Raw genomic sequence first — 15,919 nt, 5'->3', positions numbered from 1 at the left:
TCAGTGGTACTTGTGGGCCAGGGCGTGGGCCACCACACCCACGAGCTTCTGCCAGGCAGCCTGGCACACAGGGCTGAAATCCCTGCCCAGGTGGGACGCCAGGACGATGACCAGGATGTCCCCAAGGAGCTGAGGAGAGAGGGACAGCTGAGTCAGTGCTGTGGGAGCTGCTGGTCAGCCAGAGCTGCTGGTCAGCCCCTGCCCAGCCCCAGCCCCTGCTCAGTCCCTGCCCAGCCCCTGCCCCTGCCCAGCCCCTGCCCAGCCCCAGCCCCAGCCCCTGCCCAGCCCCTGCCCAGCCCCAGCCCCAGCCCCAGCCCCTGCCCCTGCCCAGCCCCTGCCCCTGCCCAGCCCCAGCCCCTGCCCAGCCCCTGCCCAGCCCCAGCCCCAGCCCCTGCCCAGCCCCTGCCCCTGCCCCTGCCCAGCCCCTGCCCCTGCCCCTGCCCAGCCCCAGCCCAGCCCCAGCCCCTGCCCAGCCCCAGCCCAGCCCAGCCCCTGCCCCAGCCCCAGCCCCTGCCCAGCCCCAGCCCAGCCCAGCCCCTGCCCAGCCCCAGCCCCTGCTCAGTCCCTGCCCAGCCCCAGCCCAGCCCCAGCCCCAGCCCCTGCCCAGCCCCAGCCCCTGCCCAGCCCCTGCCCAGCCCCTGCCCCTGCCCAGCCCCAGCCCCAGCCCCTGCCCAGCCCCTGCCCAGCCCCAGCCCCAGCCCCAGCCCCTGCCCCTGCCCAGCCCCTGCCCCTGCCCAGCCCCAGCCCCTGCCCAGCCCCTGCCCAGCCCCAGCCCCAGCCCCTGCCCAGCCCCTGCCCCTGCCCCTGCCCAGCCCCTGCCCCTGCCCCTGCCCAGCCCCAGCCCAGCCCCAGCCCCTGCCCAGCCCCAGCCCAGCCCAGCCCCTGCCCCAGCCCCAGCCCCTGCCCCAGCCCCAGCCCCTGCCCAGCCCCTGCCCAGCCCCTGCCCAGCCCCTGCCCAGCCCCAGCCCCAGCCCCTGCCCAGCCCCTGCCCCTGCCCCTGCCCAGCCCCAGCCCAGCCCCAGCCCCAGCCCCTGCCCCAGCCCCTGCCCAGCCCCTGCCCCTGCCCAGCCCCTGCCCAGCCCCTGCCCAGCCCCTGCCCAGCCCCTGCCCAGCCCAGCCCCAGCCCCTGCCCAGCCCCAGCCCCTGCCCCTGCCAAGCCCCAGCCCCTGCCCAGCCCCAGCCCCTGCCCAGCCCCAGCCCAGCCCCAGCCCCTGCCCAGCCCCAGCCCCTGCCCCTGCCCAGCCCCAGCCCCAGCCCAGCCCCAGCCCCTGCCCAGCCCCAGCCCCTGCCCCTGCTCAGCCCCAGCCCAGCCCCAGCCCCAGAGCAGAGGCAGCAGCTCGGGCTGTCCCGGCTGGGGCTGACCTGCCAGTCCCGCTGCCACCAAGGCTCTGCTGGCACTGGAACCCCCTCAGCAGCAGCAGCTCCTCCTTTGTGTCTCCCTGGTGTTTCTGTGCAGATTTTCCCCCTCCGCAGTCCTTGTCTCCCCCAGACCCCTCCTGCAGCCCTGTTTTCCTCCCCCAGCTTCTCCCTGAGGCAGAATTGCCCTCCTGAAGGGCTCCCACATCCTGCACACTCCTCCTCCTCCTCCTCTTCCTCCCCAGCCCTGGCTAGGGGCATGGCTCACTCCCTGCTCCCTGCCACAGCAGAGACCTCAGTCTTCCCACAGACAGCTCTGGGTTTTGGGAAAACAGTATTTGTTTCATTCAATAAAATAAAATAAAATAAAATATAAAATAAAATAAAATAAAATAAAATAAAATAAAATATAAAATAAATAACAGAAAGAAAGAACCTCAAACTAGTTTCCGATTTTTGGAATGCTGAAGCATTTGGATTTGACCTGAAACCCACCCTGAAAAACACAATGTTTTTTTCCTTTTTTTCTTTAGACATAAAAGAAAAGAATGATCCTTTTTAAATTGGAAGTGTTGGAGGAGGAGGAGGGAGTGTGCCATGCCCCGTGCTGGGCAAGGCAGGACCCTGCTGCTTGGTTCTGCCTGTCTTGCTGTGGAACTTGGATTTCCTGAAATGCTCCGCTGAGCTTCCCTCTGCTCTGAGCCAGGTTATCCTGCACCTTCCCCTGGGGCTGTTCCCCACCAGACCTCCTCAGGTAACCATCTCTCCTGCAGATAACACCAGCCAGCCTCCTTCAGGCGTTCCCTCCATACCTGCCCCTCCCTTGTGCTGTGCTGGCACTAAAGATGGGACTTTTGAGGGAGAAAGTCACAGACACCATTGTAAAACCCTTGTACCAACCATGACCTCTCTCCACAGGGATTGTTCCCCAGCAGCCCCAGGAATGTCCCTGGGCAGAGCAGCCGGGCCTGGCTGGGCCTGCAAGCACAGCTCACCCTGAAGTTCTCGGGGTCCACGTGCAGCTTGTCACAGTGCAGCTCGGACAGCTTGGAGTAGGTGCCCTTGAGGTTGTCCAGGTTCTTGATGGCCTCCCCGAAGGAGGTCAGCACCTTCTTGCCGTGGGCACGCACCTTGGGGTTGCCGACGATGGCCGTGGGGCTGGACAGGTTGCCGAAGTCAGAGAAGAACCTCTGGGTCCAGGGGTAGACGATCAGCAGCCTGGGGAGAGACGCGGGCAGGTGAGGCTGCCGGAGCCGGGGCTGCCCCGCGGCGCAGGGCCCCGAGCGGCTGCACCCACCTGGCCAGGGCCTCGGCGCCGCATTCCTCCACATTGACCTTGGCCCACACGCCGCTGATGAGCTGCTTCTCCTCGGCCGACCAGTGCACCATGGTGGCTGCAGGGGCACGCTGGGCTGAGCCGAGCCCCAGCCCGGGCCGGGTTTTATGGCCTGGGCCAGCCCCGGGCCGGCCCCTGCAGCGGGGCCATTGGCTGGGACGGCCGGGGGTCCCCAACGGGGTCCCCTGCAGTGGTCACTCTGCACTGAGGTGTGGTCATTGAGGAGAGCCTGTGAGCCCCTTAACAGGCCAGGCCAGGACACAGAACCTCTTATCTCTCTCTGAGAGCCCTGGCTGCTCTTCACCACAGGCATGGACATTGCACCCATCCCTGAGCAGGCACAGACCCCTCTGAGAGGTGCCTCTGGTTATCCTGAGCACCAGAGCTCTATCCCATCTCTATGGGGCAGCTCCTTCCCCTTCCAGCGTGGCCATGCAGAGCAGGGGCTGCAGGAGCCCCAGCAGTGCTCCATCCCCCCTGGCCATGGGCAGGGGCTCAGGGCTGGCTCCTGTGAGCTCATGCCCCAGCTCTCTGCACACTGGGCTCTGCCTGGCATCAGTGAGGTGCTGAATGCTCCAAATGCAGGCCCACGCAGTGGGGTTTGCCACCAGCAAACCCTGCAGGTCCTGCCCTGCCCAAGGCCTTGGGTGTCCTTGCACCACCTGGAGCTCTGCTGGAGCTGCTCAGAGGATGCTCAGGCTCTGCTGCCAAATCTGCATTAACCCCAATATCCTTCTCCTGTAACAGAACTTGACCTCTGATTTATTTGTGTCTTTCGGAGCAGGAGGAATTTTAGTTGGACTTCGGTGTCCAACTTCTGAGCCGGACATCAATGATCATGGTAGGTCCTTTCCAATTGGAGATATTCTAAGGCAGAGTGTCAGAATGTTTGTGTTGGAAGGACCATGAGCTCACCCATGCTGCCTGAGGCCCACCCAGACATTGTCCCCTCAGCTGTGCCAGGATAAGCTCCCTGCAGGGACCAAGCAGCATCACCCGTTCCTGCCTTCAGCCACATCCCTGAGGAGCCCTGAAACAGCCTTGGAACACGGGTTTGCTGCTGCAGGTTCTGCTGTGGGCCCTAAAACCCGCACAGGCTCAGCTCAGGGACGTCCAGGAGGTGGGGGAGCCCCAGTTCCCCATGCCCATTTCAGCCAGGCCAGGCTCTCCTGGGGGAGAGGTTTGGATTGCCCTGGCACACCCTGGAGCTGCCAGGGGTGCAGCCCCCTCACCAAGAGCAGTGCCCCGGGGAGATTTCCTCTCTTGTTTTCTGCACAAAGCCCCAGGAAACACCATTCTTGCCAAAATCAGCACAGGGCTTTGATGCCAAGGTGCCAGGGTCAGTGCACGGTTCTCCTGCTGTTTCCCAGACGGTCTGGCTGGGCTGAGGAAGAGCTGCTGGGTCCTGCAGACTGGGGATGGTGGGTGAGGGCATGACCAGGCTGCAGCAGAGCTGCAGGGCTGACCAAGCTCCTCTCTCACATCAGCACTTCCTCCAGGGACCATCTCCTGCTCAGTGTCTTTTGCACTGAAAATGTGGCAGGAGAAGCAATTAAAAGAAAGCAAATAGCAAGGGAGCTCTCCAGCCTGACAATATCTTTCCCCTCCACTAGTTGTAGACTCTTTTGAGTGGAATAGGAATGAATAATCTTCATTAGATGTGCTTACATTTGCCTTTTCTCCAGACAATCCAGTCCCCAGAGCTGGGGGCTGGACCACGATGGCAAATGAAGCCGAGCTCAGCCTGGCACGGGCAGGAAGAGGGGATGGGCAGGGAAAAGGCTGCCAGGGCTGCCCACCCTCCTGCAGCCCCTTATCAGCCCCCGCAGGAGCTGGGTGCTGCCAGCACTGCTCTGAGCACCGCCCAAGGGGTGCTGGCACCCACGGGGACGCTCTGGCACCATGGAATGGGAGCAGGGAAAGCAGCAAGGGGAGAGGGCACCCTGCAGGATGTGTGTGCTGGGGGCACTCGGAGCAGGTGGGAAGGGAGGTGGGAGTGAGGCCGCAGGGCAGCAGCAGTGAGGGCTGCTCCCATCCTGCTGTGCCTCAGGGAATGCCAGAGCCTTGGGGTCTGCATGTGGGATCACGGAATGGTGGAATGGGTTGGGATGGAGGGACCCCAAATCCCACCCAGTGCCACCCCTGCCATGGCAGGGACACCTCCCACTGTCCCCAGTGCCCAGCCTGGCCTTGGGCACTGCCAGGGATGCAGGGGCAGCCCCAGCTGCTCTGGGCACCCTGTGCCAGGGCCTGCCCACCCTGCCAGGGAACAATTCCTCATTGCCAAGATCCCACCCAGCCCTGCCCTCTGGCACTGGCAGCCATTCCCTGGGTGCTGTCCCTGCAGGCCTTGTCCCCAGCCCCTGTCCAGCTCTGCTGTCCTTTTCCCCCCCAGACACACTGCTGACAGGAGGAGACCTGCTCATCCTCACAGCTCCCTCCTTTCTGCCTGAAGCCCATGAACAATCACCACTTATATCTGCCATGAAGCCTATGAAAAGTCATTAAATACTTGGGGGTTTGGTGACTCTGTGCCTGCCCAGTCTCCCTGCAGGAAGAAAAAAACTTTGGAACTTGCTGTGAATCATCTTCTCTCCCTCTCAGTGTGTACCCTGCCAACAGAACAAAATGCCTCTTTCTTTGGGTGTCGTGACTGAGAAAGGGCACTTATGGGTCACGGAGGGCTTTTCACACCTTCCTGCGGGTCAGGGGCAGAGAGTGAGTGCCCAGAGGTGTGGGTGAGGCAGAGACAGAGCACAGTGCAACCTGCCTGCCACAAACCCTGCTTGGAACAGCTTTGCCCAGCATTTCCCCTTAGAAGTGGCACATCCTTTGGGCCAAGCATCGCTTCTGCCTCGTCATGCTGTGTTCAGATGTGCCTCCCATGCCAAGAACAAACCCTACCCAAAGAGCCCTGCTCTGCAGACACCCAGACCCACCCAAAACTCCCATCCAGGAAATTAAGTCCCTGCTCTTGGCAGAATGGGGCCCCCCCAATTGCAGAGTGGGCGGCGCAGGGTGGGAGGGATGTGAATAAACAAAGTCTGCTCGGGCCTTGATAGCAAAATGTTTATCTAAAACCTGCCCCCACCCAGCTGGCTGCTGGGCCTGTGTGACTCAGCTGATTTTGGGTAGGTTTTATGCCAGGGATGAGCCAGGCTAGATTAAAGTCTTCCATTTGTTTATCTTCCCCCTCGAAAAGCATGAATCCTCTCAGTTTCCCTTGTCTAGGAGAGACATGAAGGTTTTACGGTAAAATTCTGAGCAGTTATCTGTGCAAAGCCCCCGGTGTGACCCTGAGTGGCAGGACTCCATCAACCCCATATCTTCCCCCCCAAAAAACATGAATCCTCTCAATTTCCCTATTCTAGGAGAGACATGCAGGTTTAACAGAAAAATTCTGAGCAGTTCTCCGTGCAAAGCCCCCAGTGTGACCCCGGGGGTGGCAGGACTTTATCTTCCCCCCCAAAATACATGAATCCTCTCCATTTCCCTGCTCTAGGAGAGACATGCAGGTTTTACAGTAAAACTCTGAGCAGTTCTCCGTGCAAAGCCCCCGGTGTGACCCCGGACTCTACCAACCCCACATCCCGCAAGCACAATTTCCAGAGGGCAATCCCACAGGCACCACCGGACCCAGCCAGAAGGAAGGCAGGGGCATTTTCCACGCAGCCAGCCGTGCCCCCCAGCCCCGGCTGCCTCGAGGGACACACGAGCAGGCAGAGTTCACAGGATGAGCTTTATTTGGCTGTTAGAAGCGGTCGGGCAGCGGGTGCTGCGCGCTGCCGCGGCTCCTCAGTGGTACTTGCGGGCCAGGGCGTGGGCAACCACACGCACCAGCTTCTGCCAGGCAGCCTGGCACTCGGGAGTGAAGTCCTTGCCGAAGTGGGCGGCCAGGACGACGACCAGGATGTCACCCAGGAGCTGTGGGGACGAGAGCAGCCTCGGCTTAGCACAGCACCACACAAGCACTCACACTGCACCCAGGGAAACCTACAGGAAATCTGCAGCCTCAAAAACCTCCCCCAGTTAGTGCTTTCTAACCTGCACCTTAAACCTGGTCTCTGCTCTTGCTCTAAATCCTGCTACCGTAGCCAAAAATTCTCCAGAGTATTTTGGAGTAAATTTTTCTTTGTCCTTTCTGACTGCTCTCAAGCAGAAGACCCAGCTGAACTCCCAGCTCATCAGGACACAGCACTTGGCCCCACAGAGCACAAACAAGAACACAGAGGCATTTCTGTCAGCCCCAGCCCAGGGACAAATGGTGGGGTTAATTCCCCACTGAGGCACTCCCAGCCAAAGTTTTCTCTCTTTAGATCCTCTTTGACTCCTGGCATCCAGCTGCCATCTCCTGCTCCTCACTCATCATCTCTTTGTTCTCCTCTGTGCCAAACTTTGCTCTTGCTCCTTCTCTCTTCCCCCTTGGCTCTTCCTGCTCAACAACTGCTCTCACTTTGTTCTCCCCCTCCATTCCCTCACTGGAACCACATCCTCCCCTGCCCCCTGCCCACAGCCCCTGTCACCTCCCCCCGGGCTGCACTGGGTCCCTTCCCTGCCTGTCCCTCTGCACCTCACCCCATGCCAGCCCAGCCCCTCTCCCTCTGGCACTGCCCTGCTGGGCAAACCCCTCTCGTGGTGGGGATCAGGCTGGGGGCACCCCCTGCGCTGGGGAGGGCAGGCAGGGCAGGACTCACCCTGAAGTTCTCGGGGTCCACGTGCAGCTTGTCGCAGTGCAGCTCGGACAGCGCGGAGAAGGTGTTCTTGATGCCATCCAGGTTCTTGACGGCCTCCCCGAAGGAGGTCAGCACCTTCTTGCCGTGGGCCTGCACCTTGGGGTTGCCGACGATGGCGGTGGCACCGGACAGGTTCCCGAAGGAGGCAAAGAACCTCTGGGTCCAGGGGTAGACGATCAGCAGCCTGGGGAGAGACAGACAGACAGACAGGGTCACATCAGCGCTCCCATGGCTGGAGTTTCCCTCTGCAGGGGCAGTCTGGAGCTGCACCTACCTGGCCAGGGCCTCGCCGCCGCACTCGGCCACGTTGACCTTGCCCCAGAGGCCGGTGATGAGCTGCTTCTCCTCAGCTGTCCACTGCACCATGGTGTCGGCAGGAGGGCTGCGTGTCGCACGGAGGAACTCAGGCTCTGGCTCCCGGGGATCGCACGCTGGGGAGCCGCTGCCCGGCCCCGCTTTTATGGCCGCGCGGGGCCCCTCCTCTGCCCCCTGCACCCCGTCATTGGCCGCGCCCGGGGGCCCTGGCACGGGGAGGGGACCCTGCATCGCCCAGCGCAGGGTGGGGCCCAGGGCAAGGTGCCCGACCCAGCCAGCCCCGGCCGGCCTGGCCCGCCGCCCTCGCCGCCCCTGATTGCCAGCCCTGCTCAGAGGCCGTTATCTCCCACAGAGCCCAGCACGGCCCGGGCACCTTCTGCTGCAGCTCCTCTCTGAGGCAGGTGCCAGCCCTGGTGCCCCGTGGGTGTGCCAGCCCCTGGGGCAGGAGATGCCAACCTGGGGCTCCTGGGTTCTCCCTCTGAATGCACCAGGTTCTCCCTCTCCCCTTCCTGCAGCACCTGTCAGGCTTTGGCCTCCCTTTGCTTTCCCTTCAGCTCTTTAGGAGTTTGATTGACTTCAGGATGACACTGCAAAACCACGGCAAGGCCTCACAGCCAAGGGGAGCTCCTGTCTCCAAGAACCTCTTGGCAAAGGTCAGGCAGGGCTGGAAGGAGATGTTATAACCCAGGGCAAACCAGCTCCCTGTGGGCTCACAGGGCATGAGGAGAGGTGGGAACACTGGGATTACTGGGATCCCACACAACCCCCAAATCCCTGAGGCTGGCACAGCCCTGCCAGCCCATGCAGTGCCAGCTGTGCCCCATGGGCACCTTGTGCCCAGCCCAGAGCACTCAGTGCCACCTCCAGGGCACACCTGCAGGGATGGGCACTGCAAAGCTCCCTGGGCAGCCCCTGCCAAGGCCTGAGCTCCCTTTCCAGGAAGAAAAAACATCTGCACAGATAAACATCTTCCTTTCCAGGAAGAAAAAGCATGTGCACAGATGCGAGCCGACAGTGCCTGGCCCAGGGGCTCAGCAGCCCAAGGATCAGTGGTGCCCTGAGAGCTGGGAGAGGCACCTGGCTCTCTGCTCTTTTGCTCCTGTGCCCAGCTGAGGGGGTGCAGGAGGCAGGCATGGAGCTCACGGGGCACGGGAATGCCCTGCTGGGGTCTGCATGACCTTGGAGCACAGCATTTGTGTTTGTTCCTGCTCACTGCAGGCAGCAGGGGCTAGGCCAAAGGACCCTGGCCAGGCTGGGGGTGACACTGTTCCCTCTGCAGGCAGCGCTGCTGTTTCATGGAATCACAGAGCTCACACTGGGCTGGGCTGGAAAGGACCCAAAATCTCATCCAGTCCCATCCCCTGCCACAGGCAGGGACACCTTCCACTGTCCCAGGCTTTTTCCAAGTCACATCCAACCAAGTGTTGAGGGTTGTGTCTGTTACCTTCTGCCTTTGTTAACCTAAGAATCTTGGGGTTTTAAAAAACCCCAAGCAAACAAAACCCCACGTGCAGGAAGTTACAAGCCATGGCCCCAATCTCCCTGACACTTCTCCCACTGCACATTTCTGTACAGTTCTACTCCACTCACTCTGTGAAAGTTTTCAAACATTAAACCGAGCAATGTCACCTGATGTCTCCAAAAAGTGCCAGAGTGTTCCTGTTTGTATTTTCTGTTGGGTTTTTTTGGGTTTTGTCCTGAACACCCCCCTGGGATCTCCATCTGAGACAAGTTACACTTGCATGAAGGAGTCATGGCTCAGTTATCCCATTTGTGAGCATTGGCTCCCCCAGCCCCTGTCCTTCCTTCCCCGTTCCCATAAAGAAGCAGACATCTGCTGTTGGCTGGAGCAGCTGGTGTTTATTGGGTGCTTAGAGCCCAGCAGAACCCGAGGAGATTCCCCAGGAGCGTCTCCAGGAAGGGAGGCTCCTCAGTGGTACTCGTGGGCCAGGGCGTGGGCCACCACACGCACCAGCTTCTGCCAGGCAGCCTGGCACTCGGGGGTGAAGTCCTTGCCAAAGTGTCCGGCCAGCACCACGATGAGGATGTCACCCAGGAGCTGCGGGGAGGGAGCAGAGCTGTCAGTGGTGCTCCCCCAGACCCTCCCCAGCAGGATCTATCAATGGTGCTGCCCCCAGACCCTCCCCAGCAGGATCTATCAATGGTGCTGCCCCCAGACCCTCCCTAGCAGGAGCTGTCAGTGGTGCTCCCCCAGACCCTCCCCAGCAGGATCTATCAGTGGTGCTCCCCCAGACCCTCCCCAGCAGGATCTATCAATGGTGCTGCCCCCAGACCCTCCCCAGTGCTCCCTCTGCTCTCTGGGCAGCTCACAGCACAGCAAGGAGCAGATTGTCCTGGCCCCATCCATGCACCAGGCTCTCAGCACAGCTCAGGCTCTGGCCAAGAGGGACCCCTGGCTGTGCTGGAGCCTCCCCCAGCACCTTCCTGTGTCGGCTCTGCGGGGTCCTCCCTCCCTGGCTTCACGCTTTCCTTTCCCATCCCTCCCACCCTGCCTGTCCCTGGGCTCAGAACCCTCCTGCCAGAGCGGCTGTGCTTTTTTTCCCTTCTGGTTTACCCACTGCCTCACAGCCAAGCCCAGCTCTTCCCTCTGAACCCCATCTCAGCTCCTTCCCTGTGGCTGTTTCTTCTGAGCAGGGCACACTGCTCTGTGCATTTCTGCCTCCCCTCACAGACCCCAGCCCCAGAGCTCCTCTCTGCTCCCCCCAGGTATGACTCTCCTTTCCCCTCCTCTGCCCTACCCTCCACAGGCAGCCCCAGGGTTTCTCTCGAGGTCTCAGGGACTGTCAGACCCCTCTGAGCCCAGCCCCTGTGCCCAACCGAGGCTGGAGCTGAGATGGCTCACCCTGAAGTTCTCGGGGTCCACGTGCAGCTTGTCGCAGTGCAGTTTGCTTAGGGGAGCAAAGCACTTCTTGATGCCATCCAGGTTCTTGATGGCCTCCCCGAAGGAGGTCAGCACCTTCTTGCCATGGGCACGGACCATGGGGTTGCCAGTGACAGCAGTGGCGCTGGACAGGTTCCCAAAGGAGGCAAAGAACCTCTGGGTCCAGGGGTAGACGATCAGCAGCCTGGGGAGAGGTGGAGTGGCACAGACAGACACAGAAACATTGATATTCCAGTGACAGGAGTGATTCCCTGCAGTGCAGGGGCAGGAGTGACTCCAGGAGTGACTCCAGGAGTGTTTCCCTGCAGGGGCAGGTCAGGAGCTGCACTTACCTGGCCAGGGCCTCGGCGCCGCACTCGGCGACGTTGACCTTGCCCCAGAGGCAGGTGATGAGCTGCTTCTCCTCAGCTGTCCAGTTCACCATGGTGCTGGCAGAAGGTTGTCCGAGCTTCCCTGAACAATGCCGAGGACGTGGCTGCCGAGGCTGCCCCGGGGATTTTTATACACGGCTCAGGCTAATCTCAGTCCCCGGAGGCACTGCTTGGGGCTGGGGAGGGAGCGGGGCTGCACGAGGGGAGATAGTGGCTTTGGCAGCTGTCCAGGGGGGAGAGAGGCCCTGTCCCCCCTTTGTCTGTGCGGGGACGAGCATCACCTCAGGCCCGAGCGCAGGGGGAGCTGCCGGCCCGCTGGGGGCTCAGGGCTGCGTCCCTGCTGGGGAGCATCATCCCCTGTGCCCAGCGATCCTTCACGGGGCTTTGCACATGGCATCGTGGAATCCCACACCAGTCTGGGCTGGGAGGCTCCTTAAAGCCCATGGAGTGCCACCCCTGCCATGGCAGGGACACCTTCCACTGTCCCAGGCTGCTCCAGCCCAGCCCTGGGCACTGCCAGGGCAGCCACAGCTTCCCCAGGCACCCAGAGCCTCAGGGCACTCACCAGCTAAAAACGGGAGTTTAAACAACTCCCTGAGAAAGAATTCCAAGGGCTTTTTAATTTGAGGATTATGGAGCATGGAGAAATCTGAAGGAAGCATGCTGTGCTGGGCTGGCCCAGGGGCTGTTTGCAGCAGTGGCCGCTGGTCCCAGCACCGTGCACCATGAGGCCCTGAGGGGCTGAATCACCTGTCCCGGTGAGGCACACACAGCCCCAGGGGCTGCCAGGATGGCAGGGCGGGTGAGCCTGGTCAGGACTGCACCAGCTCTCAGCAGGCCTGCAGAGACCTGGCAAGGACCAAAGGCAAGCACAGCCCGGACAGTGCCAGCCTTGGGCTCGCCCTGGTGCTGCGTTCAATTTTATTAGAAAGAGTTAATTCTCAGTATGCTTGAAAATCCCCTGCTCTCTGCCTTGGGGGCAGCAGCCTACCTGGGAGATTTGGGAGCTCAGGGAGCTCTCTGGGACACAGGCTGGGAGGGGAAATGTTCATCTCAATGTGCTGAGCAGGGGCAATTTCTGTAGCTCTGTTTGAGTCTGCAGAATCAAAGGGACATCTCCTTCCCCCAGTGCAAGCCCAGCAGCACCTGACAGCTCATGCCCAGCTGGTGCCCAGACAGAAAAGCAGACCCTGCCCTCAGCCTGGGGTGGATTTCACTATGCTCAGGACCCTTCCCTCCTGCATCCTTCCAGGGCTGTTCCCTTTGGTGTGGATGGAAGATCTCTGAACTCCTGGAATCACAGGATCATGGAATGGTTAAGGTTGGAAGGGATGTTCAGGATATCTCATTCCACCCCCTTCTACTGGACCAGGTCCTGGCCACACACTTGCCCCCTTCCATGGACAAGGACCTTCCCTTTGGAGACAAACCATCCCAATGAGGGCCACAGGCAGCTCCAGTGAGGGCCCTCCTGCCCCAAGCAGAGTTCCTTGGTCCCTGATTGCAGCAGTGTCCCTGCCAAGCTTTACAGAGCCCTTATCAGCACAGTGGCATCCGTGCCCAGGCTCTGCTCTGGAGCCAGGCCAGCCTCCACGCTCCTCCAGAGAGTGCAGGGCCTTGTGTCTTATCCAGCAGGTCCTGAGGGTGTCTGTTCCTATTTTAAAATCCCAGAATTGTTCCAGGCCAGGCTGGATGGGGCTTGGAGCAGCTGCTCTGGGAGAATGTGTCCCTGACAGTGCAGGCAGCTGGAACTCGGGGATTATCCAACCCAAACCATTCCAGATTCCTTGAATCCATTGCTTTGGGTCTGTCTGTGGGATGTTCAAGAAGTCTCATCCAGACCTCTGAAATCTTCCAGTTATAGACTGATACTGGTCCATTGATCTGGGAGGGCTGGAGAGGGACTTCTTACATGGGGAGGCAGAAACAGGACAAGGGGGAATGGCTTCCACTGCCTGTGGGCAGAGATGTGAGATTGGCAGTGAGGAATTGTTGCCTGGCAGGGTGGGCAGGCCCTGGCACAGGTGCCCAGAGCAGCTGGGGCTGCCCCTGCATCCCTGGCAGTGCCCAAGGCCAGGCTGGACACTGGGACAGTGGGAGGTGTCCCTGCCATGGCAGGGGTGGACCTTGCCTGCCTGGCTGTGCAGGGTAGAGGGGTGAATGCACAGCCCTGCTCTACCAGGAGAAAGGCTGAATATTTATTCCTAAATCATGCAAAACACATCTTTCATCCTCCTAAAACACCAGCATGTCTCTCCTTGTTACTTTGTACGCTGTTCCTGGAAAAACATTGTTGAAACTGAGATGCTTACATAGAATCTTTCTATTCCACTGAAAATATGTACTTCATTAAGTCAAAATGAGTAAAAAAAGGCTCTAACCCATCTGTGTGAGAGCTGCCCTCATCCCCTGCTCTTGGGATCTTACACATTTCAGATACCAAACTCTGACCAAGATGCACCAGTCCTGCACCATCACTGATGCAGAAATGCTTTTGATCAACCTAATACATCAGTAGCAAACTGTGGAGGGGTAAATTCCTGCCTAATCAGTGAACCTCTATGAATTTATATGCTTGCAGGTATCCCAGGAGGAGAGGCCCAGGGCCCACGGGCAGCCACAGAGACACAGGACACAAAGAACTCCAGAAAATGAGGTTTTTATTGCCCGTTACAGACACGGGTGCCTCCCGAGGCCTCAGTGGTACTTGCGGGCCAGGGCGTGGGCCACCAGCCCCACCAGCTTCTGCCACGTGGCCTGGCAGGCGGGGGTGAAATCCTTGGTGAAGTGGGCGGCCAGGACGATGACCAGGATGTCACCCAGCAGCTGCAGGGGAAGGCAGGAGCGAAATGAGGTGAGTGCTGGGCAGCCCTGGCCCTGCACAGCACGGGGACCAGGGAGCTCAGCTGCCCCGTGGGTGCTGGGGCCGGGGCCCAGGGAGGCTCTGCCAGCTGCAGCACAAGAGCCCAGTGCTGGCCGTGGGCATGAGTGCCCACCTGCTCCAGCTCTGCCTCTTCCCACATTCTCCAGACACTAGACATTGTTCTGCCTTTCCTCCTTCTGCTGTGAAACCCCACACCCACTTCAGCTGAGGGTCAGTGCCAGGCCCACCTTCTACATCCCCAGAGCCAGGCTTAAACAGGGGCTGGAGCAGAGGCCAACATCGTGCTCCTTTCCTCCAGCCATGCCTGCACGAGCCCCAAGGCTTTCAGAGAATCCCCCTGCGTGTGTCACCACATTTGCCCTTGCAGCCCAGAGCCCAGTATTACCCTGCACCATGGAATTCCCAGCCTTGCCCTGGCCCCCAGCTCCCACTCCAGGCAGCCAGGTCCTGGTTGGTGACTACAACACAAGTGAGCGATGCCTGTTGGAAACCCCCCAGGCACTGAGGGGCTCTGAGGAAGGAGGGACAGAGAGCAAAGCTCCAAGCACAGCTCACCCTGAAGTTCTCGGGGTCCACGTGCAGCTTGTCACAGTGCAGCTCGGACAGCTTGGAGTAGGTGCCCTTGAGGTTGTCCAGGTTCTTGATGGCCTCCCCGAAGGAGGTCAGCACCTTCTTGCCGTGGGCACGCACCTTGGGGTTGCCGACGATGGCCGTGGGGCTGGACAGGTTGCCGAAGTCAGAGAAGAACCTCTGGGTCCAGGGGTAGACGATCAGCAGCCTGGGGAGAGACGCGGGCAGGTGAGGCTGCCGGAGCCGGGGCTGCCCCGCGGCGCAGGGCCCCGAGCGGCTGCACCCACCTGGCCAGGGCCTCGGCGCCGCATTCCTCCACATTGACCTTGGCCCACACGCCGCTGATGAGCTGCTTCTCCTCGGCCGACCAGTGCACCATGGTGGCTGCAGGGGCACGCTGGGCTGAGCCGAGCCCCAGCCCGGGCCGGGTTTTATGGCCTGGGCCAGCCCCGGGCCGGCCCCTGCAGCGGGGCCATTGGCTGGGACGGCCGGGGGTCCCCAACGGGGTCCCCTGCAGTGGTCACTCTGCACTGAGGTGTGGTCATTGAGGAGAGCCTGTGAGCCCCTTAACAGGCCAGGCCAGGACACAGAACCTCTTATCTCTCTCTGAGAGCCCTGGCTGCTCTTCACCACAGGCATGGACATTGCACCCATCCCTGAGCAGGCACAGACCCCTCTGAGAGGTGATTCAGAATCACAGAATTCTCTGCCTTGGAAACCACTTTACAGCTCTTTAAAGCTCTTGTTCTGCCCCTTCCCATGGCAAGAACACCTTCCACTATCCCAGGTTGCTCCAAGCCCTGTCTGGCCTTGCACACTTGCAGGGATGGTGCTGGTGAGGCAGAGGTTACCATGCTCTGACTGCTCCAGCTTGACCTTCATGCCCTGTAATCATAGAAACATGGACTATCCTGAGCTGGAAGGGACAGAATCCCAGGATCCCTGGGGCTGGAAAAGCCCTCCCAGCTCCAGGTTTCCAGCAATAGCTGTGTGGGATGCCAGGCTGGGCTGCACTGTGAACAGGCTCCTCTGCTCTGCCCACGAGTGTCCAGTGGGAGCCCTTCTGGGGTCTCTCCCTGCTGGGAGTGAAAGGCCTTGCACAAGGACAGCAGGACTCTGCCCTGTCACAGCCCCAGCAGCAGCATCCATTTCCACCAGGTCCAGCTCTGCTGGCAGGCTTTTGGCTGACTCTGGCTGACACCTGCACAGGTGTTTTCCTGGTCTCCAGGCCTCCAGTGAGGCTGTGCCCTGTGCTCAGGAAGGCAAAGCCAGGATGCTTGAGCTGTCAGGCATCCAGACACAACCTGGACATGGAATTGTTCCAGGCCAGGCTGGATGGGGGTTGGAGCAGCTGCTCTGGGAGAATGTGTCCCTGCCAGTGCAGGCAGCTGGAACTCGGGGATTATCCAACCCAAACCATTCCAGATTCCTTGAATCCATTGCTTTGGGTCT

General features: G+C 60.6%; 4 protein-coding genes across 4 annotated transcripts; all 4 read right to left on the bottom strand.

The window, feature by feature from the left end:
- Nucleotides 1–2,842, bottom strand: LOC128949013 (hemoglobin subunit epsilon-like). The gene is given in 4 exon segments (XM_054293813.1): nucleotides 1–129; nucleotides 2,352–2,574; nucleotides 2,654–2,812; nucleotides 2,814–2,842. Coding segments are annotated over 4 exon segments (540 nt in total).
- Nucleotides 2,843–6,417: 3,575 nt separating this feature from the next.
- On the bottom strand, nucleotides 6,418–7,867 carry LOC128949016 (hemoglobin subunit beta). Its single transcript, XM_054293817.1, has 3 exons — nucleotides 7,700–7,867; nucleotides 7,387–7,609; nucleotides 6,418–6,616 (listed from the first exon to the last, which is right to left on the bottom strand). The coding sequence occupies exons 1-3, from the start codon at nucleotides 7,789–7,791 to the stop codon at nucleotides 6,488–6,490; spliced, it is 444 nt and encodes a 147-aa protein (XP_054149792.1). The 5' UTR covers nucleotides 7,792–7,867; the 3' UTR covers nucleotides 6,418–6,487.
- Nucleotides 7,868–9,670: 1,803 nt separating this feature from the next.
- Nucleotides 9,671–11,075, bottom strand: LOC128949020 (hemoglobin subunit beta-like). Its single transcript, XM_054293821.1, has 3 exons — nucleotides 10,975–11,075; nucleotides 10,604–10,826; nucleotides 9,671–9,799 (listed from the first exon to the last, which is right to left on the bottom strand). The coding sequence occupies exons 1-3, from the start codon at nucleotides 11,064–11,066 to the stop codon at nucleotides 9,671–9,673; spliced, it is 444 nt and encodes a 147-aa protein (XP_054149796.1). The 5' UTR covers nucleotides 11,067–11,075.
- A 2,635-nt stretch (nucleotides 11,076–13,710) lies between these two features.
- On the bottom strand, nucleotides 13,711–14,861 carry LOC128949012 (hemoglobin subunit rho). The gene is made up of 3 exons (XM_054293812.1): nucleotides 14,755–14,861; nucleotides 14,453–14,675; nucleotides 13,711–13,839 (listed from the first exon to the last, which is right to left on the bottom strand). Exons 1-3 carry the CDS (start codon nucleotides 14,844–14,846, stop codon nucleotides 13,711–13,713), a joined length of 444 nt encoding a protein of 147 aa, XP_054149787.1. The 5' UTR covers nucleotides 14,847–14,861.
- Nucleotides 14,862–15,919: the final 1,058 nt, after the last annotated feature.

The sequence above is a fragment of the Melozone crissalis genome, unplaced genomic scaffold (genome assembly GCF_028551555.1).
Source record: "Melozone crissalis strain CALT ecotype California unplaced genomic scaffold, PUWL_Pcris_2 ptg000187l_1, whole genome shotgun sequence".
In the NCBI taxonomy this organism is placed as follows: Eukaryota; Metazoa; Chordata; class Aves; order Passeriformes; family Passerellidae; genus Melozone; species Melozone crissalis.
The sequence above is the reverse complement of the archived record's forward strand: the minus strand, read 5'-3'. Positions and strand labels throughout refer to the sequence as shown.

Bases quoted from the DNA above. Each gene is read 5' to 3' on its own strand.
- LOC128949016 (XM_054293817.1), bottom strand. From the start codon at position 7,791: ATGGTGCAGTGGACAGCTGAGGAGAAGCAGCTCATCACCGGCCTCTGG. The intron at 7,610-7,699 runs GTAGGTGCAGCT...GTCTCTCCCCAG, and splicing joins GGCGGCGAGGCCCTGGCCAG to GCTGCTGATCGTCTACCCCT. The intron at 6,617-7,386 runs GTGAGTCCTGCC...TCGTCCCCACAG, and splicing joins TGGACCCCGAGAACTTCAGG to CTCCTGGGTGACATCCTGGT.
- LOC128949020 (XM_054293821.1), bottom strand. From the start codon at position 11,066: ATGGTGAACTGGACAGCTGAGGAGAAGCAGCTCATCACCTGCCTCTGG. The intron at 10,827-10,974 runs GTAAGTGCAGCT...ACCTCTCCCCAG, and splicing joins GGCGCCGAGGCCCTGGCCAG to GCTGCTGATCGTCTACCCCT. The intron at 9,800-10,603 runs GTGAGCCATCTC...CCCTCCCCGCAG, and splicing joins TGGACCCCGAGAACTTCAGG to CTCCTGGGTGACATCCTCAT.
- LOC128949012 (XM_054293812.1), bottom strand. From the start codon at position 14,846: ATGGTGCACTGGTCGGCCGAGGAGAAGCAGCTCATCAGCGGCGTGTGG. The intron at 14,676-14,754 runs GTGGGTGCAGCC...GTCTCTCCCCAG, and splicing joins GGCGCCGAGGCCCTGGCCAG to GCTGCTGATCGTCTACCCCT. The intron at 13,840-14,452 runs GTGAGCTGTGCT...CTTCCCCTGCAG, and splicing joins TGGACCCCGAGAACTTCAGG to CTGCTGGGTGACATCCTGGT.